At 38.7% G+C, this 27904-nt stretch overlaps 1 protein-coding gene across 5 annotated transcripts in view; it reads right to left on the bottom strand.

The window, feature by feature from the left end:
* Positions 1 to 2981: 2981 nt before the first annotated feature.
* The window catches only part of osbpl6 (oxysterol binding protein-like 6), a 69152-nt gene continuing 44229 nt past the window's right edge, over positions 2982 to 27904 (bottom strand). For 2 of the 5 annotated variants that reach the window (XM_055015599.1, XM_055015598.1), the window contains 19 exons: positions 26953 to 27066; positions 26704 to 26874; positions 24512 to 24656; positions 24235 to 24338; positions 23496 to 23588; positions 22417 to 22585; positions 20290 to 20420; positions 17074 to 17181; positions 16533 to 16664; positions 15645 to 15732; positions 13992 to 14245; positions 13454 to 13591; positions 12615 to 12678; positions 12318 to 12396; positions 10012 to 10156; positions 9043 to 9187; positions 8778 to 8904; positions 8435 to 8557; positions 2982 to 6000 (listed from right to left, as the gene is read on the bottom strand). In XM_055015599.1, coding sequence (XP_054871574.1) covers positions 5889 to 6000; positions 8435 to 8557; positions 8778 to 8904; positions 9043 to 9187; positions 10012 to 10156; positions 12318 to 12396; positions 12615 to 12678; positions 13454 to 13591; positions 13992 to 14245; positions 15645 to 15732; positions 16533 to 16664; positions 17074 to 17181; positions 20290 to 20420; positions 22417 to 22585; positions 23496 to 23588; positions 24235 to 24338; positions 24512 to 24656; positions 26704 to 26874; positions 26953 to 27066 — 2442 coding nt within the window. In that variant the 3' untranslated portion in view covers positions 2982 to 5888. The remainder of the gene's footprint in view (positions 6001 to 8434; positions 8558 to 8777; positions 8905 to 9042; positions 9188 to 10011; positions 10157 to 12317; positions 12397 to 12614; positions 12679 to 13453; positions 13592 to 13991; positions 14246 to 15644; positions 15733 to 16532; positions 16665 to 17073; positions 17182 to 20289; positions 20421 to 22416; positions 22586 to 23495; positions 23589 to 24234; positions 24339 to 24511; positions 24657 to 26703; positions 26875 to 26952; positions 27067 to 27904) is intronic. The other 3 variants (XM_055015600.1, XM_055015602.1, XM_055015601.1) reach the window with 3 other exon arrangements.

The raw sequence follows: 27904 nt of genomic DNA on the forward strand, positions 1-27904 counted from the left end.
AAAAAAACGCCTTACTATACTATGTCGAAAAAAAATGCGATTTTTCAAACATGTTGTAAAAACGTGCCATATGATGAAATAATGTAAAGGAGGCCGTGAAAAACACTCCAGAAAGGTTTTCTTTGAAAAAAAAATCATCATGAATTTTGGCGCAAAAAAACGCCTTACTATACTATGTCGAAAAAAAATGCGATTTTTCAAACATGTTGTAAAAACGTGCCATATGATGAAATAATGTAAAGGAGGCCGTGAAAAACACTCCAGAAAGGTTTTCTTTGAAAAAAAAATCATCATGAATTTTGGCGCAAAAAAAACGCCTTACTATACTATGTCGAAAAAAAATGCGATTTTTCAAACATGTTGTAAAAACGTGCCATATGATGAAATAATGTAAAGGAGGCCGTGAAAAACACTCCAGAAAGGTTTTCTTTGAAAAAAAAATCATCATGAATTTTGGCGCAAAAAAACGCCTTACTATACTATGTCGAAAAAAAATGCGATTTTTCAAACATGTTGTAAAAACGTGCCATATGATGAAATAATGTAAAGGAGGCCGTGAAAAACACTCCAGAAAGGTTTTCTTTGAAAAAAAAAATCATCATGAATTTTGGCGCAAAAAAAACGCCTTACTATACTATGTCGAAAAAAAATGCGATTTTTCAAACATGTTGTAAAAACGTGCCATATGATGAAATAATGTAAAGGAGGCCGTGAAAAACACTCCAGAAAGGTTTTCTTTGAAAAAAAAAATCATCATGAATTTTGGCGCAAAAAAAACGCCTTACTATACTATGTCGAAAAAAAATGCGATTTTTCAAACATGTTGTAAAAACGTGCCATATGATGAAATAATGTAAAGGAGGCCGTGAAAAACACTCCAGAAAGGTTTTCTTTGAAAAAAAAAATCATCATGAATTTTGGCGCAAAAAAAACGCCTTACTATACTATGTCGAAAAAAAATGCGATTTTTCAAACATGTTGTAAAAACGTGCCATATGATGAAATAATGTAAAGGAGGCCGTGAAAAACACTCCAGAAAGGTTTTCTTTGAAAAAAAAATCATCATGAATTTTGGCGCAAAAAAAACGCCTTACTATACTATGTCGAAAAAAAATGCGATTTTTCAAACATGTTGTAAAAACGTGCCATATGATGAAATAATGTAAAGGAGGCCGTGAAAAACACTCCAGAAAGGTTTTCTTTGAAAAAAAAATCATCATGAATTTTGGCGCAAAAAAAACGCCTTACTATACTATGTCGAAAAAAAATGCGATTTTTCAAACATGTTGTAAAAACGTGCCATATGATGAAATAATGTAAAGGAGGCCGTGAAAAACACTCCAGAAAGGTTTTCTTTGAAAAAAAAAATCATCATGAATTTTGGCGCAAAAAAAACGCCTTACTATACTATGTCGAAAAAAAATGCGATTTTTCAAACATGTTGTAAAAACGTGCCATATGATGAAATAATGTAAAGGAGGCCGTGAAAAACACTCCAGAAAGGTTTTCTTTGAAAAAAAAAATCATCATGAATTTTGGCGCAAAAAAAACGCCTTACTATACTATGTCGAAAAAAAATGCGATTTTTCAAACATGTTGTAAAAACGTGCCATATGATGAAATAATGTGAAGGAGGCCGTGAAAAACACTCCAGAAAGGTTTTCTTTGAAAAAAAAAATCATCATGAATTTTGGCGCAAAAAAACGCCTTACTATACTATGTCGAAAAAAAATGCGATTTTTCAAACATGTCGTAAAAACATGCCATATGATGAAATAATGTAAAGGAGGCCGTGAAAAACACTCCAGAAAGGTTTTCTTTGAAAAAAAAATCATCATGAATTTTGGCGCAAAAAAACGCCTTACTATACTATGTCGAAAAAAAATGCGATTTTTCAAACATGTCGTAAAAACGTGCCATATGATGAAATAATGTAAAGGAGGCCGTGAAAAACACTCCAGAAAGGTTTTCTTTGAAAAAAAAATCATCATGAATTTTGGCGCAAAAAAAACGCCTTACTATACTATGTCGAAAAAAAATGCGATTTTTCAAACATGTCGTCAAAACATGCCATATGATGAAATAATGTAAAGGAGGCCATGAAAAACACTATGGTAAGGTCTGTGTTGTTCATACAGTTAGATGTAAGAATTACATTGCAGTCGGTAGGATGGTGGATCAACTTGCCCCATTGATGGGAGAATTTGAGCCTCTTGAGAGCAAATTTTTGCAGTACTGGTATCCACGCTTGGGTTGGGTTTCTGATCTAAATTGGTTGTAAAATATGAAAGCATACGACAGAGCATATGTCTTCACTAACAGGCACAGTGTCGGACAGAAATATCTGTACATACATGGCAGGAACCAAAATATGGCTCAACTTGCTCCCATCCTCCCTGTGAAGAGCTACTTTACTTGTTCTGGTTCAGTCTTGGTATTCAGTGTGATTTTCCTGCTGAAAAGACATTACATTACCTGCTCAGCACCGAACAGACAGTTAGAAAGTAGCCGGAGAACTCAGTGAAGCATTCATCAACTTTAATTAGCAGAGAGTGAATACTGGACTTTGATTCATGAGGTGGTCAGAAACAGTAACTGCAAATTAAACTGCTGGATTCAGGATGTCTCATCTGTCTCTCCAATGTTTGTCTGCACACTTTGTGTATTGCATTGTTTTTTTTAATATCACAGTTGTTGCAGATTTAAGCATAACTGATGATGTTGCAAGAATATGCTCATGCTCAAGAGTTCAATTTGATTTGATGAGAGTTTTTACAACTATGGATGGTTGGTTAAATAATTGAGAATCAACCTACAGAAAAATAGCTGCACACTACTGTGATAATTGATCCGCTTTTTTTTTTAGGATGGCATCTTGAGCATTTTCTTACATTTTATAGACCAAATAGTTGACAAAAAAGTCTCATGTGCACAACAGTAATTGAAGTTTTTTCACATACAAATCACACACTCCTCATCAGTTGAGTTTTGCAGTTTTATTAGAACAAGCACTATGTAGCAGCAGTGTACAGTGTTCATTGAAAGATATGTACTTTGTTAAAATTGCACTTTAGAAGGTACCCATTAGGAAATCGATTTTTGAGCTGACATAGTGCTCCATGATGCATGTCAGTCCAAAACAAAACGAACAAAAAAAAATGTGTCCAATTGAGAAAAGAAAACCCTTTTTTTGTAAGGCATCTGCAACATTCATTGGCAAGCTAAGTTGTCTAGACATGCAGGTAGAATGATGGATGAAGAAAGCTTGAGGTTTTTTTTCTTTTTTTTTGTCCACTACATTCTGACTCTATGATACCAAACACTATGCAAAGCACTGCCCCTACCTCTGCACACAACTGCTGTGATTTAGTCACTGATGTAGGAGGGGGAACATTTTTGCAGTAGTGCCCCTTCTTATAAATGTGCTGTATTTATAGTGATCACCAAAATGTCTTGGTTACAGGTTGGAGTAGCAGAGCAGTGCAGAACATCTTGAAACACTGCAAGCATTTTACAGACAGATAAAACTCTTCTACTCTTCTAATGTCAAGGAAATCTCCCTTAAAATATTCCATCCACTAGTTAAATCCTCGATGCTGTTTGTCAGTGTGTTTAATCATCTGTAGGCAGGTGGAGTGTGGAGAATGTGTGGAGTTTGACTTGTTAATGGCATACCTTCTTCTTGGCATGGGATTCTCATCAGTTGTGTGTTTGTGAGGCATTAATAAATGCATTAAGGCACAGCAAGTGGAACTGACACTGACAGTAAGTTGTAGCATTGAGTTCTGTGAGTCAGGGAAAAATAAAAATGATATGCACACAAGTAGATTTTTTTTTTTTTTAAGTACATGAATGCAAAGCAGTACTACTTTTTTGGTTTGTAGTCTACAGTACCATGTGAACAGTGCACACACGATGGGTTTGCTTCACACAGTTTTCACTCTACATATTTATATTCGCTCTTTTCCTCCTCCAGTGTCCTCAGCCTGCAGTCCTGAACGAGAATCAACTCAAATGTGCCCGCAGACAGTGTGTGACTACTTGAGTGTGTTGGGGTTGCTTTCAAAGGCCCCATGTACAGTTTATTATTTTACTCTGTAAAATAAAAAAAAAAGGGGAACGCTAGTTAAAACATTAAAGCTAATCTGCTTTGCATTAAATATACAAACTTCAAATAAGTGAGTGGTGCTTTGCAGAAGCCCACGATATAGCAGTAAATTCTCTGGGGAATCAGACACATTAACATGTCAAATTTTATCCTAATGCGGTGTAATTGTTGTTTGGTTTAAACATCTGAAAGAACCAAAAGCAGGAATCTGTTCTTGATACGGATGACTTTGTGTATTTTACATGTCAACCTGTAGGTGTCTCTGGTGGTTCATAATGAACTCTCTGCAGTCTGACAGAGTTGTGGAATGCTGAGATAATTAATTTCTTAATTAAAGAATTAATCAAAAATAGTGCATTCATGATTTTTCTAACTGATTATCAATGTGGATAATTTATGAAGAAATATACCAAACATTTTTTGGTACTAGTTTCACAAACAAGGGTGTTTTTTGTTGTTTTATATTATTCTAAATGATAATTTTGGCATGTTTATCAGAACAAGTGAGTAAATTCAAGAAAATCTCTTTGGGCTTTGGTAAACTGGTCAAATTCTCTCACTACTTTTGGCAGAAATTGACTAATTAAATATTTTTGATGATTAAAATAAGTGCATCCTGCAGCTCTATATTTGTACAACAGATGAACGTTTGATCTTGTAATGGAAATATGTGACTTTTTGACTCATGTTTCACTACTAAATAAAGTCTGTTTTTAAAGGCCAAGTGTCACGGTCGGTTTTACAATCTGTACAACCTCCTGCGACTTTTTTGCTTCAGCCTGTGATTCAGATAAATGTTTGAGTCTATTTCTTTCACTGAAATGAACAGATTTATCTGCAGCACATTCAAAAAGGCAGACAGGCTGAACACATGCCCACTATATATGGAGGGAGTTATGTATTTATTTATGTAACTGTGTGATTCAGAGGAGTCAGTCTCATGTAACTATGTTTAAAATTAGATAGCGGGACAGGGGAGGGCGAGGGCTGCTCAGGCTGGGGTTGCCCCTCTATTTACACTACACCAAAACACCCCGACAGGATTCACATTTAAATTGTACTTCACTTTCCACCACATGCCTCAGCTTAGTTCCGCTTTGAAATTTACTCATTAAAAATTCCATCTACGGAACCAATACTTCCCCTACTGCGGTCGAGATTAATTTTGAATGAGCTGTTTCCCAGGAGAGAGTACTGCTATCTCACAGATTCAACAGTATTAAAAGGCAAAAATAAATAAAATTTGCCAATTCACATAATTCTCTTTCACTAAATTCTGAATCCAGGATATTTTATAAAAATACCTTTTTTTTCTACAATAATTGATGATATAGTAAATACGGCGTTATGCCGGTGAAAGCTGCTCTCTAAACATGCATGTAGGTAATCAAAAGGTCTACTTCAAAGACTAGTCTAACCAAACTGCTGTCAGAAATTAAATGGCTTCAACTGATCATGTGACTCGTATGGGTGTCTTTTTAAGGCAAGGACATACTCGGAAGTCAAAAGAGCTGAGGAAACATCTACATAGGAGTGGTGAGACTGTTGCCCTGACAACCCAGCTTCAACAAGCACGATGAAGGTGATCCTACAGGATGTTTCCATGGATGGATGACCGAGCGGCAGTGCCACAGAGCCTCGATCAGGGTCGCTGGGCATCAGGCTGTCCCTCAGCTCTGCAGTGGTTCGTATCCATGCACACAGATGTTCTATTGTTTCTCCTAACACTTTATTGTGCATAGGTAACGGCCTTCTTCTTCTGCGGTGACGGACACGTGTGCTACCACAGGCTCACGGTGGTTTCCATGTTGATGAAGCCGGGGTTTTTGCGGAGCTCCCAGTACGTGTTGTTGGAGAGCCACCTCTCCCTGTGATTGGCATCAACCACTTTCCTGCAAGATGAGACAAACACAACATTTGTAAATTACAAACCTGAAATTGTCTTTACACTGTAACATACAATTTCCTACAGTCATAGGGAGAAAGTTTGAGGTTTGAGTCCTTAACTTTACTTCCACACAGACAGTGTGAAAGTCTGCACATAACACAACCCTGAGCTGTTATTTTAACATTTACGCTGCGGATGGAGAAAAATGCAGTTTGATGGTCTGAACTGAGGGCTGAAATGGAGAAGAAAGACAGTGTGGTACACAGTCAGCTTAATGGAACCAGGCTCTTTATACCATGCTGCACACTCAATAGCCTTGTAGCTGTGAGGTGTACACATAAACACAAATAAACTTCTCTCTTTATTGTTGCAGGTATTATTATTTCTTATGTGAATTTTTACCATAGAGACATTTTGCTGTTTTCAGTCAAAAGATTCCTTCAGTACATGTGTGATGATACACTTTACTGTCTTCTGTATTTGATATTGTTTCTTATGTTGCACTGAACAACAGCTGCTGCATTTCCTTGTATGCAGAGTATTGATTGTGGAGAGAATAACAATACCTTGACCTTGTATTCATAATAACAGTATGTGCCAAGAATGTGCGATCAGATGTAGCTGAAACATGAAGCAAATGTGTATTTATAAGCTTAATTGGTGTGATCCGTTTAGTCTTTACTCTTTTATTAACATCGAGTGCCATCTTTTTCAGTACAAATTTTACAAATCATCGATCAGCTTCCTCGAAGAGTTATGGCTGGGATATCGCTGCAGGTTCTATTGATGTTTAATGACAGCGGCAGTGTTGTTCGAGACCCTGTGATGAAATCAGTAAAATTGCGCTAAGTGTTTGCTGTTGTTTTTATAGACAGACTGGTGGGTGAAGTACTGATATGCAAATGAATGCTCGAGAGTGTGTCTACATCCATCAATGAATGTCGTGAGGGGAGGAAAGCTGGTTTGTGAATGTGCATACAAATTAACAGCAAAGAGGAATTACCCAAGAGATTTATAAAGCAGACTAATTAGAATGTATCGTTTATAAGTATGGCACGGTTTTTTGTGTGTTTCAGGACTGCACCAATTGACACTGTTATTTTACTCATTTACCACTTGTTTGCACCAGAAGTTTGAAGATATCCAGCTGAGTACAGTGACATCTGCTGACTGTGCCTACGTTTTAGCAGATGTCTGACAGCTGCTATAATATTACACAGTGCATTAAGGTTGCCAGAGGTGGGAAAAAAGCAGTCTGACAATCAACAGCTCATATTTATACACTAGCTCTAATTGGTCCCCGCAAGGAGCGACTGGATCAGCTAATGTAGTCATGCCAGTCATCCCAGTCACAGCGAGTGGTTAGAATGGGTTTTATTATGGGATTAAGAGTCACAGTAGGCACTCATTTGGTTATTGACACTAATACACCCAGTCAGCTTTCACTATGAGACATGATCTCTCCCCCATCCTCCCCCACCCTCTCTACCTCTACTGTCCCTCTCAACCCAGTCGGCCAGCGGCAGATGGGTCCCCCCATATGAGCCGAGTTCTGCTCAAGGTTTCTTCCATTTAAAAGCCACTGTCGCCTTAGGGCTTGCTCTGGAGGTTCAGGCATATGGGTTCTGTAAAGCATCTTGAGGCAAACTGAATTGGAATTGCCGATATATAAATAAAATTGAATTGAATTACAGTGTAACAGGCTAATTATGTATAATTATATTGTCAATAAAATACGTATCATGTTGTTTGTGTGAAGAGACATGTTTTAATTCACATTTATAAAGTCATAAATAAATCACAGAAAAGAAATCATCTGCTTCACTGATTGTTCGTGAAGAATGTAAATAACTTAAATAACCATCTGTATCATTTTACTGACACTGTTCAATATGAAAACATTGATGTGCTGCTGCATTAACTAATTAATGTAGCTAACGTTGGACCTTTTTATATGAAGAATTTTTATGGATGTAGTTCTGTCTTGCCACGTGTCCACCTAAAAAATGTAGGCATGTGTTCTCAATTTTCAGAAATGTTCATTACTATATCTGCATCAATCAGGACATTGACTTTTTACTTGTAGTGGAGACACAAAACTGAAAATGGAACAAATGAAAAGTAGACTTGTCTCTGCCAATCAGTCAACGTAAGTCACCCTCAACTTTGACCACAAGTTCTAATCACTTTATTCTTGAGCTCAAGTGAAAGTTCATGTCAAATTTGAATGATAATAATAATTAAAAAAAAACAAAACAAGACATTCCTGAGATATGTTTACAAGAATGGGATGGACAGACTTCAGCTTTTAGGTTACAGGACAGGATACATGACAGAAAGATGCCCAACCTTAAAACATCCTGTCACCAGGGCTGAGGTATATAAAAGTTCAGGTTGCATGACTTTCAATACATCTGGCTGCTTCTTTGAGTCCTTACTTGAAGAAACGCGGCTCCAGTTTGATGTTGTTCTCCTCGTTCCACTTCCTCCTGGCCCTCTGCATGTCCTCAATACGCTGCTTCTCTGAGGACGCCATCTCCAAGTTCCCTTCCTCCAGATGCCTGTACGAGCCAAACGACACGCTTCAGTCAGCACACGCATGACAAAACTCATATTCATTCCAATTATTATGCAGAACAATTCAACCAAAGCATTATTATCAGCAGACTGACTTCACTGTAATTGCATCTAGTTGGTGGGAAATCTGCAACTTATTTTCCTCGGGTGGAGCAGAAATAAAAAGTGTGAGAAAGTCTCATAGTGGCAGATGTGAGTCTGTACCTTTGATCTGGCCTGAATCTGGCATCTGTACGAGGTAAGACGTCTTTCAACTCGGGGCAAAGCTCATTCAGTTCAATGGCAAATCTGGTGAAACCGTAGTAGAGCTCATAGTCTGTGGGCATGGAGCCTGTAAAGGAAAACCAGCAAAGTCCTTAAGTCCCTATTTAACCAGAAAGCTTCCACCTTGAGCCACTACTGATAATATTCATACAGCAAGTGTAAAGTGAAGTCTAGCAGTGAGTGTGGGCGAAGCGCTGACGCCTACCTGGTCTCCAGACGCATTTGGCAGAAGGTGGAACACCACAGTAAAGGCCCTCATGCCACTTTCCAAAAAGCCGGTGGATCACTTTCCCTTCTTGGTCCATCACAAATCCTTGAACCTCGTTCACATTCGAACTCCAATAGTTTCCCTAAAAAAATTTACAATTTTGGTGATTATTTTGAGTAGATCACATTTAAGACAAAACACACAAATCATAAAATCTTAGCTATGAATGGTGATGAATGCTGTAAACAATATTTCCTGTGCAACAATTCCTCACTAACTCACCCCACCTATGTGCAATATGTGATAATATGTGATGTACAAGCAATATCCTCCACATGTGCAATACTCATACCCCTAGTAAATTTTGACTTAAAGTTACTTTTAAATGTAAATAAAAGCTGAGAAATTATTTTTTCCACAATGATGCCTCTTGTACATCATCTTATTATCTTTTGGGAAACACCTGTCATTTCCAATCAAAAAAAACTTGCTGGTTGAATAAAAGTAACTTTAAGTCAAAATTTGCTAGGGGTATGAATAATTTTGGGCTTGACTCTCTCTCTCTCTCTCTCTATATATATATATATATATACACATATATATGTGTGTGTGTGTGTGTGTGTGTGTGTGTGTGTGTGTGTGTGTGTGTGTGTGTGTGTATATGTACATATTTATGAACAACTGACATTTGAAGCATTTACCTCGGCTGCAGCATCTGGTTCTTGTTTTTTCTATTGTATTTATCCTTTATATCACTCTTGTCTTTTTCTAATTCTATTTTTGACAGTTGTGTTGTCTGCTCTGTAACTCAACTTCCAAGAAAACCCGGCACAAGAATTCCTATGTGCCTAAACTGTCTGTTTATGTGTACAAATGGCAAATAAAAATCTTAATACGATATGATATGGCTTCATGTTTAAATCTCATTCAAAGACCACTATCATGAACAATCCAGTTGGTTTTTACTTTGACGAAGGTAAGTTTGCAGAGGCAAGCGCTGCTCTTTGTGTTTCTGATGGTGATCTCCCCGTAGTGTTCGATCCACCGTCGTCCGCTGAGGATGTTGTGGACGCAGGTGGTGACTTTGTTCCATTCATAGTGATCTCCGAATCTAAAAAGGCACAAAAACAGACAACAGGCCCAGCAGATAAAAGCGAGAAGTGAATGCACAACTACATTCTGTTCTCTGTGACGCCTCAGCGAACTAGTTTGATTTGGCAGCTTATTAAACACTCTCAGATTTTCAGCATTCATGTGTAAATGCTTTTGTGTGATAAAAATAGGTCCTCCCCAAACCTCCCGATCAAGGGCATTATTTGTGGGTTGGAACTCCTTATAGATTCCTCTGAACCACATGAGCCCGTGAACATTTGTATTCAGACTGAGGCATCAAGTGAGACCTTGGTGTGTCTCTGAAGGACATTATGACTGAATACAAACTTATTGTAAAGAGGAAATGTCAAAGTTTTACAGATCAATCCCACCAGGATACAGGCAAAAATGTCAAGCTGTTACATACACCCTCTAAGGAAAATTGAGTTCTTTGCCTTGTTAAAATGTCTATGAGGGAGTAGATTCAGGGCGTTTTTTGCTTCTGTCACATTTTAATTCACTGTAGACTATACTTTTCACCACAACATAAAGTCCTGAACCTCTATGGAAACAGTACAACCATGGATAGAAGTAGAGAGAACTCAAAAATGTTTTATAGTATGACACAGTATTAATGCCATAAATCATAAAAAAATCAGCTAAAAAGAAAAAACTAAAGTTGAAATTTCCTGATAATTGACTTACAAAAAAATAATTGATAAAACCTGGAATCAAAATGTACAGCATTTATTGTCCCCAGGTGTTCCCAATATTAAAAATGGTGACTATAAATACTAGAGATACTTACTTTTTTAAAATTTTATTTAAATTTTCACATCGTTTTTAATAGTTGTCTCCTACCTGCTCTCTGTATACACAGCCTGCAGTTCATCCCAGTCATTAATAACTTTACAGTTACACCAAGGACCACTACATTTTTTAGTTGTTTTTTTTTTTTTTTTTTTAAACATAATCTGTTCACAGCAAATTGTTCATTTTTGGAAAATTTGAACATAAGACATGAATAACAAATAGATTTTGATAAGATGTTCTAATTTTAATTTCATCTAATTCAAATTTTGTATGTTTTTACAGTTTCTGTGTTTGGAAAATGTTGCTATTTTGGCAATTTTTAAAAGACAACCTTCCTTTGAAACCTGCTGCCACAACTAGGGCTTAGAAAGTTAAATGCTAGAAGACATATGATGAGTAAATGAGAAGTCAAAGCCATGGCCGAGCATTTCCACCTTAAAACTGCAGTGTAATGGTAAGTCTCATGGACATGTAACAAACCTAAAGAACCAATTCTATCAGCTCTGAGGGTGGGAATTTCTGTATCATTATTTTTCTTTTTAAGTGGTTTCCAGTTTGTTCATGTATGACTGAATTACTCCAATATTAAAAGCTGCCATTGTTTAGTGTAGAGTAGTTTTACAGTGTGTGAGCTGGTGTGCTGGTGAATGGAGAGAGAGAGGCGAGGACTTCATAGATCTGTACACTCTAAAGGAAGCACTGGTGTAGAGTCACATCTAATCCATTTTACAGCATTAAAGGGATTATTTTCATGGAAAAAAAAATTCTCAATATGTGAATTTGACTCACAGAGATGAGACTTTAGGGGTAAAATTAATGCCCAGACAGGGATACTAATAATAATAAGCAGACATAATGTACAACTCAGTTATTTCTGTTCTGAAACTTTATACAGAAGTAAAGAAGATTGTAAAATGTGTGTTATATTTCCACATTTCTTAATTAACAGAGAAGCACAGAAATTTCTGTGATATGCCGTGTAAATATTCAGTGGTTTGTGACAGTGTAAAACAAAAAAGTTTTACTTCAATTATCTTGAGTGACAGACTTGTTGGCATCTGTATTTAGTTTTGGTGTGCTTGCATGTTATTAAGTGTGTCACGACACTGTTAAAATAATTTGTTGATTTAATAACTACTGAGTCTGATGTGTTTTTTAGAAAATACGGATTCCAGTCATAATTAGAACGCGGATGTTGACATGAATGCAATTAAAAGCGGCAAAGCTGTTAATTAAGATAACCCCAGTGACACGAACGCAGCATCAGGACGACTCGCCAGCAGAGATAATTTAACGCTGTGAGCGCTGGAATGAAATCTGTGGCTTCGGGTTTAAATCAGTGTTCAGAGCATGTGTGTGAAAGTTACCTGGAAATCATGAGATTTACAGTTCCAATTGGTAAAATCTCCATCGATTTTCCCCAGAACTTGTTTTTCCACCTCACATCTAAAAAACAAAACAATAAAACACATCAGATACAAATCACACAATTTACTGGTGTTTTCTTCGCATTTTGTCTCATATTACATGCAAAAAAGTCTGTTTTTGCGGTCTGAAAATTCAGCTGGTTACGAAAAGAGGCTAACTGAATCCTACTGGCTCATATATGCTAAGCTGTATCCTCCCATGAGGGAAATCGCTCACTAATTAGACAGGGAACCTACCTTGCCAGAAGGTGAAGTTCTTAGACTCACAGTGGCAGGCAGAGATGGGAGGATGGTGGCTCACCTTTGAGAAAAGATCAAATAGAAACAGTCTGACAGCTGTTGTTGTTCAGATTATACATCATATACCACAGATAGATAGATAGATAGATAGATAGATAGATAGATAGATAGATAGATAGATAGATAGATAGATAGATAGATAGATAGATAGATAGATAGATAGATAGATAGATAGATAGATAGATAGATAGATAGATGAACGACAAAAGTCAGACAAAAAAAGGCAAACAAACAACAAAAACAAAACAAAATATTACAAAAATCAGACACAAAGCAACAAAAAATGGACAAACAACACAAGCAAGACAAAAAAGACACAAAAACGAGACAAAAAACAATGAAGAAAGCAAAACACAAAATGATAAAAATAAGACAAAAAACACAAGCGAGACAAAAAGGAAACACAAAATGACAAAAACATGAGACAAACGACAAAAGTCAGACAAAAAAAACAAAAACAAGACAAAATATTTTAAAAAATAAGACACAAAATGACAAAAGAAAATGAGCAATACAGTATTTTACTTTATGATCAAAACAACTTGTCATGGAAAAGAAATTATTTCAAATTTACAGTTTTACAAATGTACAATTTGCAGTTAAGCTTTACAAAGTCGTCCCACAGGCCGGATTGTACCCTCTGGCAGGCCACTTTTGGCCCCCGGGCCGCATGTTTGACAGCCCTGCCTTAGACACTTAAAGCATTGCTTCAAAGATCCAAGGTAACACTTCTGTTAAAAATGTACTTCTTGTCCACTATGTGTGCATGGATTTACCTGTTCTGAGAAAAAACAGAAGCCCTTGTCTTCCCGGATACATTCGTAAGTCTCTCCGAGCAGCGGGTTGAATGGCTTACTTCCTGCTCTGTAGTAAGTGGATGAGTAGCCTGAGACAGCAAAAGCAGCGACGAGAACCTGTCAGAGAGTCAAAGCAATATAAACAGGAGAGGATTAACCGGCTCATAATACCAGGCTTCGTGACAAATAAGCCAAACATTAGTATGCATCGAACGCTAGCAGGAGGACAGAAGACAGAGAAGAACAGGAAGATCCAAGGTCGGCAGCTGCATCGAAGTGAACCACCACCTTACAGAGACAGCTCTCGGTCAGACACTATTTATGTTGACCTCATACACGAACAAATAAACGAGGGACACAAAAATGTAGAGGGGATTGAACATATGTGTGGGAATCCTCAGTTGCACTGTGCAGAAGGAAGCATATAGAAGCTGCAGCTAAGGGTCGCCATGTCCTAAAGTGATTAAGATGTGATTTGACATGGAGCTTGCTTGTACCCGGCGGCCCCTTTATTTACCATGCGCTCAAAGGGATCCTCGGTCTCGGCAGCCTTGTCCAGCAGCTCGCTGTACTCCAGCTCTTCGCACATACGCTGCAGGGTGTTGAGCGGCTCGTTGAGCTCCACTGGCATGGACACTTTGGACAGGTCTTTGCCGATGTTGTTTCTCAAGATGTTCCAGAGGTTGATGTTGCTGGTGTCTGGACAGGGAGCCGGCAGGCAGATGCGCCGCCCGTTGCGGAAGGCACAGCCAGCAAAGTCTCCGTTGGCCACTGAAAAAAATAAAGACAATATCACCCTTATTATTACAACATTTATCAAGTCTAAACTTATCTGTAACAGCCTCTGGAAACATACTCTCATAATATGATTTTACACAAGCACTTTTACACAGATTACAAAGTCTAAAATGTGGCAGCACAATAAAATCGACAAATTACTGAACTATATATGAAATCTAATCAAATGGGGAGCAACAGCAAGAAAACTATTAAAGAAAAATCAAGTAAAATCAGACTTGCATAGGAAGAAAAAAATCTGAAACATAGCAAAGAACTGGGCCACAAAGAGCCTTAAAGGACTTCATAATGCTAACAATGTTAATAATAGTAAGAATAATTTACACTACTATGTGGTAAATGACTGTTCTAGCTGGAAACGGCTGATATTTAATGGAATACCTACATAGGGGTACAGAGGAACATTTCCAGCAACCATCACTCCTGTGTTCTAATGCTACATTGTGTTAGCTAATCATGTTGAAAGTGCTTACATAAAACAAAAGATTGTATTCAACATTGCAAAAGTAACTTTGTGCAAAAATTCAATGAGAAAATGGATCTTAAAAGAGCATTTTCTATTTCAGTAACAGTTTAGATTGCAGCTACTCTATTCAGATGGGACACAGAAGTATTGCACAAATACTGATCACATTGTCAAAAATTAATACATTTAAAAAGGTATCCCTCACTGTGTGATTTCACTGGCAACTCAGATTGTTCCTTCTCTTATAATGTTAAAATCAGTCTCATTGTGAGTCAGTGTGGTCGCACCTGTTAGTTCTGGATTCATTTTCTGCACAGTGGTGCTTCATGACTGAATTTGGTCTTTATTTTTTAGTTCATATAGTGTATGCTGATTTTGGATTGACAATCTGACTGTAAACTAACTGGGCCACATCAGTGTGTTGGTATACATTTGAAGTGTGCAATATTAAATACATGAAAAAACAAGCAGTAAACTGAACTCTCCATGCTTTCTTTCATTTATTATGCCATCATGACTTATATCAATCATCTTATAATAATACTAATACTCCCAGCTCTTGTTGACACCTTCAGACTACAGGAATCCTGAGAATTTTTCTGTCACGACACTATATAGCGTAGTCTCTCCCTCTGTGTGGTGTGTGATGAAGATGGAGCAGGGAGATCCCTTCCCTTCCTACACAGACAGATTTCATAAAGCTTGAGAGCAGCCCTTGGCACAGAGCAACACTGCAAAGTCAACTGCCTCTGCAACGGTGACAAATGAGCTGTGTGTGTCTTTGTGTGTAAGTGTGAGGAGGCCACGGCTGATGCACTGAGTGGGAACCCCCCCACTTTATTCATTTCTCCCTCGTTTCCTAGCAGAGGCCATAAGACGGTCGTGATGGTGCAGAATTGGACCTACTTTGTCTGGAGACGTTATCAGTCACGCTGGCGTTGTCCTCGGAAATGTTATCGCTCACATCGCTCACGTATGACTCATCGTCTGAGCCCTGCGAGGGGGTACAGGTACGCAGTCAGTCAGTGCTTCACGACAAAATCTGATCAGAACAGCAGACACACTTAAGCCACGCACACACACACATACAGAGTCACTGCGGTTCGCCAGTGGCTAACAAACTGCAGCAGTCACCGGCTACCTGTCCCACTGCAGTAATCATGAGACGAGACACTGCAGCATTTTCATAGTTTATATATAGCAAATGCATCGAGGCCATTGACGCCGTCAGAGAGGAGCATATTGTGTCCACTTTCTGTAAAAGCCTCTGTTGCCATCACCTGCTGCTGCTGCTGGAGGTTTGGCTGACAGGTCTGAATAGGCTGGAGTCATGGAGGAGGGGGGTTGATGAATTTTCCTTGGTGAGTAATCCTTCAACATGGCTCAATGCATGCCTGGGGAGCTACAATGCTTGAAGGCTCCTCAGGGGCCAAAGACAGTGTGTTTGGATCAGGGTGTTCACAGCAGTTAAAAGGGGAGAAGGCAGCAGTGGTTGTTTTAAAATCATCGACCAAACTGACAAAAGTGGACTGTTCTGATTCTGAGACACGACTGAGGGATTAAGGCCTCGGGGCAGATTCAAGAGCAGCCCTCCCGTTTGTGTGCTCCACTTTCTGTTATGTGCTATCTCTGCTTTTCACGATGCCCTCATTAATTGCTGACTAACTGCAGCACCACACACGGACATCGCGGTGACATTTCTCTCTGGTTTTCCAGCAGAGTTTAACCCCCTCCTTGATGCAATTGCACAACAAACCGCTCCTCTCTTTAAGCGTCAACCGTCCCCCGTTATACCTCATTCTCTGACGAGCTGGCTGACAGAAGCACTTCCTGGGCATCAAAGAACTCCGAGACAGACTCTGACATGGAGAGTCGGCTCTCATTAGAGGCCTGCTGAGTCAGAGGGATCCCCATCTGTTCCACGGCCTGCAGGCAAACACAAGCAAACCGAAGACGCTCACTGTTTCTTGCCATGATGACAGCTTTAAGAACTAAAGTGGACCTGAACAAACACAAACACCACAAGACAATACAGAGTTCATATTACAGCATGTGTATCCTTGCCAAAGGGCAGCCTCCCATCCGTTTCTAATTAGTCTTTTTTTTCCCCATTAACCTTAATGTCGGGTTCTGCATAGAATAATGATCCTTTAAGCTTACGTGACAGACCGCACTGGAAAGATCATCAGTCAATAAGGACAGAAATCAATAATGCAACTGACAAATGCAGGAAGCAAACACTATAACTACCTGGCCAGCCTTGGAACCTGTAGGTTTATCAATATCAGAATGAGAAATTAGCTCAGCCAGTGACAGGCTGACAACTGTGGCCTACCTCGTCAGGAGTGGAGATGATGTTCACACTGACAACTTGTTCAGTCAGGACAGATTCAGAGTGGATGCGGTTGAGTCGAGTTCGAAGTTCTGCATTTTGGGACAGGGCCTGAATTAAGAAAAAAAAAATCTTTCAGTGTTTCCAATTTCACATGAAGATGTTTTGTACGTTCATATCCAAGCATGATTAGATGTGAAAGCGAACTAGTCTTGTGAGCATTGACCCTTAAATTCTATTAACCTATTGTCCTTTTATTGTGACCTATTGTCCTATGTTTCATTGTATGTTTCACTGTTATGTTTTTTTGTGTACTTTTTGCAATGTCCTTTTATTGTGACCTATTGTCATATATTTCACTGTTATATTTTTTATTATCTGTCCAGGGACTGTGGATGTAAATTAGCATTGTTGCTACTATCCAGCATACTTACATCTATTGCTGTCTAAATAGTCATTCATTAATGTGCACTGTCCCTATCAAATAAATAGACAAATTTTTAAAAAGTATAAGTTGACATTAATTGAAAAGGAGAAATTTGCATTTTTAGTATTTTAGATCTTTATATTTTGGATGGTTACTGCCTTTAAAGGGACTTTCTTAATCCTTCGATGCGCAGTGTGGGTCAGGAGAAACCCATTTTCCATTTGATTTGGGTCTCTTTTGACCCATGCTGTGCATCAAAGGGTTAACTACACTAGAACATGTTCAAAAATGGAATCAGGTGGTCTGGATAAAGATACTGACTATTCAATGGACTGTGATCTGCGTTTTATTCATTCTGTAAGAAATGTCAAAGTAAAAAATCTTAATGTCAGTACTTAAAACACTTCAGCTAAAGAATATGAAAGGGTTGGATTTAAAAACAAAATCTGTCTTCATACAATATTTACATGCTTGTACTGAGTATATCCAGTGATATTCATCATCAGTACTGGCTGCTAAAAGTTGTAAAAGTTAAATACTGGCATCTACCCAAATGTCCACTGACAGACGATCAGACTACAAGTTTACAGTGCTGGTTGAAAATGCTACATAACAATAAATATGGTGTGTTTTACTTTTAAATTTAAGTAGGTATCTTATTTTGCCCTGTTAATGTTTGAATGGCATTGTATTCTATGTTTGGACCTGCCAGAGGGCAATCTCGATAAGAGTAGGGATTATAATACGTTAATTTCTCTGCAAATAGCTGGAAAAATATGCTTGTATATCAACACTGGCAATCAGCCAGAACAAGTTAGCAAATATTGGCATATTGGACGGCAGCAAAAATTCAACATTGTGTATCAGTAAATCATACAGTAGGATGTCAATATTCACTTAGGGGGGGCTACATGTGTAGAGAGCAAACTTCTGGTCACATCTTATGAGGTACAAAAAAACCAAAACACTTAAAACTTTTAACAAAACAGGGCAGTGAAAGCCCCGAGTGTCTAACTAGTCTTTAACCCTCCGAAACCCAAGGAGTTTCTGGGTGTTTTTTACTGACTGTAGGCTCATTTTTCACTGTAATATAAAGTCCTGCACCTCTATGGAAACAGCACAACCATGGCTTGAAATAGAAATAACAAATCATTAAAGAAGAAATAATTTAAGGCTTTTCCTGTAGTGCCCACAGGTGTTATCAAAACTTTAAAAACTGATGACTACATACCAGAGAAATTTTACTAGTTCCATTTTAATTCTTTTCTCTGATCAACTCTGTGTAAACACAGCCTGAAGTTCAGCTCAGTTCATTAGTAACATCCCTGTATTTTTCTCATGTGACTGTTGGTAGCAGCTGAGTGAGTCATGGAGCGGCAGTTGTTTTTAATTTTTTTTACTGAATCTGGTTCGAGCAAACTGTTCATTTTTTAAAATCATTTTTAAAACAAGACATGTAGAATAAAGTGATTTTGATGAAATATCATGATTTAAACTTAAAGCTGAAGTTTCCTGACTGAATGTCACATCACAGATTGGCTGGTTTTTGGAGCTCAGAGGGTTAAAGCAAGCTACGATCAATATTTTGACTATGCGACAAAGGTCACTACTAGTGAGCCCACAGAGATTCACTGCACTCTGCAGTTCCCCGAGGCACTATGGAGCTGTTCAGCATGTTTCAGCTCACTGCCTTCATTTTCAGGCCCATGTCTTTTCTGTTATGGTTCACGCTCCTCGCTCTAATTCTTTTCCATGTGTGACAAACAGCTGCAAAATGTGTGACAAAATCCAGTGTCCAGCCCCAGAAGAGCAGAAAGTCAACATTAGATGGTGAACATAGCGGAGCATTTAGCAGGTAAAGAGCCATGTGTAGTTATGAGGTGAATAGATGAGTTATAAGAAGGTGAATATAGGACTAACATTCAACAGCTGACTGGTAACACAACTCTAGATGAACGGAACTGCTGGATGTCTAAAAAAGGAGCTCTCTGCTACAAGTTTGCCGGACTACATTGTACAGAGTGGTAACTAAGCAAATACAGGTTTAAGTATATACAGTACATACATGTAAGTATAAAACACACAAAATTAAGGGGTGCACATCCCTTAGAAATATCCTGCCGGGATTAAAATAGTTATAATCAGCAGCTGTAGCTATAGCAACCACAACTTCCGATTATCAACCTCCCTCAGAGCTTTAGCCATGAGACCTGACCTCTAGCCTTTGACAACTGTGTCACACAAGCATCCAATTAGGAACAAAACGGAGATAAAGCAGCAAGTGAAACATTTCACTGAAACGATGTCAACTGTTAGCAGAGGAACAGTCCAATTAAATCACTGGGGTAGAGAGACAGCCCCAGGCAGCAGAGTTAATGAACTGCACTGCAGATTCCTCTCTCTCTCGCCAATTAATATGGCTAAAGATGATTGGACTTTCACGACTCACTTGCCTCCGCTCTCATCTCCACACATCATCTTTTCTAATTGTGATTACTGTGCCTGCTTTGGATAAACTGTAGCTTGTGTGTTTTATCTGACAGCTCGTCATCATGAGTGTGTCTTCAAACAGGACAGCTACAAAACGGGCTTAAAGACACAGAAGACCCATCGGTAAAATTACAGCTGTAATGTCCTGATCGCTCCTGGTAATTACATGTTCAAACATCATATTTAGCAGTTATAATAAGAAAACAGTCCAATACATCTGGCAAGCAGTTCAGATTAACTAACTCTAACTAACAGGAAGAGGATGGAGACATGATGAGTAATGGTGGAAGGCAGCTCATTACCTGCGACAGAGACTTCCTGAGAGAGTTGATCTGGGCTGACTGGTCCGACTGTTCCTGGTCAGACAGGATCTGTTTGATCTTTTCTTTCTCTATGGCCACAGTGTTGAAGGCCGACTTCAGCAGAGAGTGAACTGCAGAAAGACAGGACAAAAGCAGAAAACCGTAACCTTCGTTCTTGCATCAGTCCCTCGTCTGAGTGCTTTCTGCAAGGGTTCACCCCCACGCCGTTACAGAGTGATGATCGATTTGAAGTAAAATTAATTAATTCATAACTGGGCTCGCACCTATGTCTCAACACTTTTTTGTAACTGACTGATTGTTTGGTCTAACAAATATCTACAAGTAATAAAAAATACTTCCTTTTAAATCCCAAAGTCACATCCTTAAACTGCCAAAAATTCAAGCTTCATTTCACATTAAAATAAAAAAAAAAAAAAACAGGCAGAAAATCCCTGAAACTGCATTTGTACCTAATACATTCCTTAAGTTACTGATTGACTGTCTACATTATTGGACATATATTTTTTTGACTTTTAACTTGACTGTTTGATTATTCAACTAACTCCTTCAGCATTAACTGCAAAGGTGTTTCAGAACATGTTCTTGAGAAATGAAGCCAGACTGCATTCTTTTTTTTTTTTTTTCTATTTACACTTCAGCTTTGGTCAGTTTTATCAGATATGACAATGTTGTGATTGCTAAGTTGGTTTCTGAGGTTTTAGCATCAGGATGTCGCTTGAACTAATCCAACAGGGCAATAAATAAGCGGCAAGATGATCAAAAAAGCTGTTCACAAGCAGTTTAGATAGATAGAGCCACATCAGTGGGCAAAGATGATCACAGGATGAATATGGAGAAGTTAAAACAACATAATTTATTTAGGGTAATAAACACACATTTGCTGATGCTATCATGCTGACTTACATTTCACTGAAACCCACTTTGGATTCTGTTTAATTAGGAAAAAACTCTGAACTAGATTGTCTGAAAACTGATAATGAGCACACTCCTAATGTTAATAATCCATCACTGCACAGATAAACTGGGTTTAAATTCTGTCTTCAAACACTTATGATAGGGACAGTGTGTTTCATAAATTTACTTCTCTTTTCCTCTTTAACCCTCTCAACCCCAAAACCTGCTGGCAGGCTTAAAAAGTATGTTATCTTTGAAAAAAAGCTCCAAAATGATGCCATTTATAAGAGATAGAAACTGTAACAACAGAGCATATCATGACCTTTTTTAACATTCCTGTGGTCCTTGAACTACTCATCTTTGAAGCGCTGTTCCATCAGAAAAATTAAACAAATCTGACCTTAAAATTGAGATATTTAATCAAAATTAATTTATTCTACTGGTCGCGTTTGAAAATTTGCCAAAAATAAACAGTTTTCATTAACAAGATTTTGTACAAAACTAAAAGTCTGCACTCCTCACTGCAACATAAAGCCATTACTCAGTTGTGACAAACAGTCACGGGACAAAAATTCAGGGACTTTTTGACTTAACCGGGCTGAACTGCAGGCAGTGTTTACACAGAGTAGATAGGAGACAGGTATGGAACAAATTAAAATCTAAGTATATAGTACATAAGAAAGTATATGAAAATATCTATAGCATGTAAAGTCACTATTATTTTCCCATATTGGTAACACCTGTCGCATTTTTTTTCAATTGTTGTAAATAAGCAAGAAATGTAACTTTTGTTTTTATGATTTATGGCATTGTAACTTTGTTATACAGCAAAGAAGATATTTTTCAGTTCTTTCTACTTCTACTGTTGGTTGTGCTGGTTCTATATAGTTCTTTATATTGCAGTGAAAAATGAGTCCACAGTAAGAAAAATGTGACATTAGTGGCAAAAAAATGCCCAGAAACTCCTTAGAGTATAGAGGGTTATCTAGGAGCTTTGCCTAAAGCCTGTGATCATCTTTTGTTTTTATTTTTAGCCCTGTGACTTTTTCAAGGCCCAGTCCAGGATCTCAGCAAAGTAATTCAGTAATGATACAATGACATCATAACCAAGACGAATGATGACTGAAGCTACTATACGATAATATGATCCAGGTTGTGATAAAGCACAATCATCCTTTTAGGAACGTCATACAGGCTGCCAGGCCAGCTTACCTTTCTGGGCAATGGTGCAGAATTCCTCCTGAAGTTTAATGTAGTCGCTGGCACACTCTACGCTGTCCGTCAGGCGGGAGACGGGGGGCTGAAAGTCCACCAGCTCCGCACACAGGTTAGGGTTGGACGAGTGGAGGCGGACGGGGGACATGCTGGCAGACAGCGGGACCTGGAGAGACATGACGACCACAGAAGACCACCTTAGAGGCAGGAAAACGCTCGTGTGTTGTGTGTCTGACAGCCAGAACCAGCAAGACATGCAGTAGTTAGTTCTGGATGAACACTATAATTGTACCATTCACACTGTTTCAGAACCCGACAAGTCACACTGAGGAGCACTAACTTTACTTTTTTACTTGTTCCATGGAGATGATTTTGAAGGAAACATAATAACTGTCTCCTTATTCACACTTCACTTGCTGCTGATATTCTCCATATGAGCAAAAATCTTTTTTAATCACCGAGGTCAAGAACGCTGGAGTCCTTAGAGAGCAGTATTCATAGTGAATGCATTACCATAATTAACAGTTAAATAAAAATAAATTCAAATAACCAGTGAATTGGTTCTAGAAATATTTTCTCCTTTAGGCTGCATGAGTTTTACCTCTGCAGACTAACAGTGAATTGACTTGCTTGTTCTAGAAATCTATGTGGTCGAACATTGAGAAGCTTTATTCTATCACTACACAACAAAGTGTACGAGAGTGTATGGAAGCACATTTAGTCTTTCAGCAATTAATATATTATGCAACATAAAGATGAATTAGCAAAAAGGCATTCAGGCATTGACACACAACACTAATAATGATAATAAGTGCACAGAAAAGAGGAGAGAAAAGGCTAAATCAAATATGTTCTAGTTGTTTATTAGTGTTGTCTCCTCCCAAAAGCTGAGGGAGTAGATTTTATATTTCACTCTTAGTAGTCTGCAACCACCAACAAAGCAGGCAAAAATGAAAAACACAACACTTTTTGCAGTAAAATTTGTGACTCCAGTTCTTTTTTCCCAGAAAGATTTTAATTCTAAAGGGACATGTGCAGTCTGTGTGTGCTGAGTGGAGCTCTGAAGAGAAAAGTACCTGAAGCTGGAATTTTGCGTCTTTGCCGACACTTTTTGTTCTCCATCTTCTGTTCAAGCGCTTTTCTTTCTTTGACAATTCTACACAATTGGTCTTTGTGGCACACGTGGATCAAAATATGCAAAGTGCGGTTAATAGGACAAACAATACAAGGACAAAAAAAAGCAAGAGTTAAGACAACTTGCAGTGAAATGACAAAAAAAACAGCAACACTCCTACAAATGGATTGCAAAAAAAAAAAAGAAACGTGTTGTTAAAAATGCATGTCAGCCAAAAACTATAATACAAAATAATCGATAAACCAAACAGATATCGATTGGTTAGAGAAGCAGCGGGTGTTTTGTGAGCATCGCTGTGTTATGTGTGTGCAGACGGGCTAACAAGGTGACAGATGAGGGTTTTAAAAGCCCCTTTTTTTAGACTGAAACACCTCCATCACTACCTGAGTCATCCTGAACAACTTACACACACACACACACACACACACACACACACACACACACACACACACACACACACACACACACACACACACACACACACACACACACACACACACACACACACACACACACACACACGCACACACACACACCTCACAAAGAAGCAGAGAACAGCGTAGAGAGAATAATCTTTAAATGAAACACTAAATTGCTTCCTCTGTTCTCCGTTGTACCTGTGTGCATGTGTGTTTCCATTGTTGCAAACATATCTGTGTATATGTGTGAGTGTGTTTTACCTGCATATCTGTGAAATTGGGCGCTGACTGCGTCCTCTGTAGAATCTCCAGACTCTGCAATAAGCGGCTAAGCTCAGTCAGGTTGGACTGGCAGCGTGCGAGCTCTGAAAATAAAATTCACACCCACGAGCTCACAAACACATTCGGCATTACGTGTCACGAAACAGTCCCTCATCCACCTCGCAGGGATTTACGGTTTGGCCCGAAGGCTTGATTTAATCCACTCGTTTCGTCAAATCAGATTTGCTCCCAGAATCGGGAGGAAAATTGCACTTACCCTCTGCGCACCTGTCCATCTCCTCTGATTCCTGCAGCCAAGCCACCACCTTGCTCTGTCCGTTGCTGTAGGAAGCAGGCAGGCTGCTGTTGCTGCTGCTCTCGGGGGCCGCCGGCTGCCACGGCAAGCTGCTCGGTTTGGCCTGCTGTGGCGACGAAACAACAGACACTCAGAGGTTTGGTTGTTTTGTCTGAAACGTCATGTCAGAATCGATAGCAGTGTGCTTTTAGAGGAAGTCCAACAGGTTGATTGATGATATTGATGATACTTAGGTTATTGAAGTGGTTGTGACAGTGAATTAATATTCTGAATTAGGGCTGCAGCTGATATATAAATTATGCTCTTGAGTGATGTAGAAATCGTTTCGGCCACAGAGAAAAAGGAACCAGAGGAAAAGATCAAAGGGCACATATGAAGTTACATTAATCACATTCATGTGAAAACAGTTTTGCACCAGTAGGCATTTTAAATGAGAAGATTATTTTTGACAAGGAAAAAAGGAAAAACATGTGATCAATGGGTAAATACATTAGTCAGATGAAAAATATGAAGAAGTCTGTCTTGCTTGGGACACTGACAGCGCAGCAGATGAGTCCAAATATATGTTTTTTTTGCTTTTGCACAAAGAAACTCGCTAGTAAAATATAAAAGTATATGCATAAATGTTTTGAATTTATTATACGGAAATGATAAAACACAGAGAAAAGCAGTAAGCACTCAAGTTAAAAAGCTGAACACGGTTTTGCTTCATGAATATCTTTATCACAACTTCTACATTTTAACTCTGTTGCACTATTCTGGACAAAAAAGACATCACTAGTATTCGAAAAAAAAAAAAACATTTTTCCACATGGATGTCTGGTGTCCTTGACTGGGTCACATGACAAACCAGCAACAGCTGCAGTGAATCTGTTCAGCAGCCAAGAGTGAAGGACTGGTCGATATTGGCAGCTTTCAGCTAATGCGTACCGGTATGAATGAGCTTGGCGGGAAAAACACGATCTTTGACAACTATTAAAAGACTTACAGCCGGTTGAACTAAGACACAAGAGAGACAACGTGTTGTATTATCTACTGTTAGGAGCACGAGGCTGCTGTGCCGAAGCTTTCTTATTTGCAGGAGATGCTGGATATCTTCCTGCCAAGTCTTTGATGGAGCAGTTAATTCTGACTCTAGGACTGGAGTCTTTCATTTGAGCTGTTCACCTGGGAGAGCTCATCAGGCTGCAGCCAGCTGCTTAGAATCCAAATCCTACTGATCACCTCTAATGGCCTCCATGTGGCACGGAGCATCAGTCCCAGGAGAAGCCGGTCGGCCTTCACCTTTACACGCTTCAAACACAGCGACGGGGAGCTGAGCTTATACTGAACTGGAAACAGTCTAACAACCAACCCTTTTTTTTTGGTTATCCTAATGGTCTGGAGGCAATTACGTGTTCAATCAGCTTTACTGCATTAGGCTGATATCTCTCTACAATCCACATCCATTAGCCTGGCATTTAATGACATAATATAGGGGACATATCAGGTGAAAACAGCAATGTGGAGCAAGGTTTCAGCTCATACAAGGTCAAACAGTGGCTTTGATACATGAAAACTGTGAAAAACTTTAGATTTATCATGTGTGTGTGATGAAAAGTTATCACTGTGAATGTTGAGCGGATTGTGGATGATATTTAAAAACAGAACTAGGAGATCTCTCATTACCCATGACATGCTCTTCTTGAATAAATCATTGGAGAGTGATGAGACCACAGAGAGAGCGACTGCTTTCGAGCCTCAAACACATCTCAAGTATGAGAAATGTTCAGATTTCTTTTAGTAGTAGGTCCAAACCAACATCACATGTGTCAGGAAAATGTTGCTGTCTTTGAGTGAGATAATTATATGTAAATGTGGAATTGGACCCTCCGGTTCGATTAGCATGAAGACGGTGCTACCCTCAGGTGTTAGATTCAGCAAGAACATGAATAAGCAGGCTTCCCAAATGTCAAACTAACCTTTTCCAAACTCAAATGTTGAGCTAATCTCTGTACAGTGTGCATAGTGTTCTTTTACTCATGTAATTCTACAAAAAAACTAAAATAATCCACTTTACATGTATGATTAATTTTGGAATGAGCCATTTTCTCAGAATTTCCTGCCCACTTTTTTGCACAAATAGTGGTGTGAACATGAAGAGAAGACCTCACCTTGGCTTCATTTACCACAGTTGGGGCAGGCTGGGGGGACTCCATGGCGGCTGAGGGAGGAAACGTTCTCATGGTGGCCTCCCGGGGAGATCGCACAATCTCGTTCTGTCGATAAAGCCGGTGGTGACGCAGCTTTGACACCCAGGCGTCAAAGATGTCTTGAGATTTGACCTGAAGAGGACAGAGAGGACTGTCACCCGCTGACCTCCTGTTTCTGACGTTGAAATATCGAGCCGTCATCAGCGTTACCTTCAGGTGATAGATGTGCTCCTCGGTGTCCAGGTCGATGCGACGGGCTCTCTTTTTGATGGACATGACTGAGAGGCCGACGTCGATGCTGCCGTGAAGTTTTCCTTTTTGGATCTGAGGAAAATGATAGGTGCACATTTTTGACTTATGTATACACATAATTCATTATTTGTATTCCACTTTAAAGCAACATTATTTCACATTTCTAATCCTAAATAAACTGAATAATCCCAGAGCCTACTGATTTGTCATGCTTGAGCCAGCAGACATTCTGATGCTTGGTTTGAACTTCAGCAAGTTGTCTTGACCACGTCTACATGCCTAAATGCATTGAGAAGCGGCCATGTGATTGGCTGATTAGCTTTTTGTGTTAACAAGCAACTGAACAAGTGTACCTAATAAAGTGGCTGATGATTGTAGAAATATTATTGTATTATAACTGACCTAATCTGCAGAGAATAAACATGTAAAAATACATATCTTGACTCATCTTGGAACACTTGCTGTCTATTAACTTGCAACACTTGCTTTCAAATTGAATGTTTTCATCCTTTTAAAATTCTCTTCTCGTCAGCATACTGTTACTGTAATGCACCAAATCACCAAGTCAAATTCCTTCCATGTGAAAACTAACTCAGCACTAAAAGGTTTTTTCTGATATTTATCTAGGAAGAAAATGAGCTTAAGTATAACCACAAAATGGTGTAGTTCTGATCCTGAAATTTAGTCGTGATAACCAGTTAACCAGAATAGCGACAAAAGACTGACTGTCCAGAGTGTTCCCACCAACTTCAGTCAACTGCAGCACATGTTGCTACAGAACAGGGCTTCTCACAGTTCAGATGCAGCTTGTAACTTGTGGTCTGAATACAGTCCGTTATGAAGTGCAACACTGTCAGTTTAGAGACCTATTGATTTTCCATTGCTCAATAAATTGTAGAATATCTATTGT

This window comes from Amphiprion ocellaris, chromosome 11 (genome assembly GCF_022539595.1).
Source record: "Amphiprion ocellaris isolate individual 3 ecotype Okinawa chromosome 11, ASM2253959v1, whole genome shotgun sequence".
NCBI classification, from domain to species: Eukaryota; Metazoa; Chordata; class Actinopteri; family Pomacentridae; genus Amphiprion; species Amphiprion ocellaris.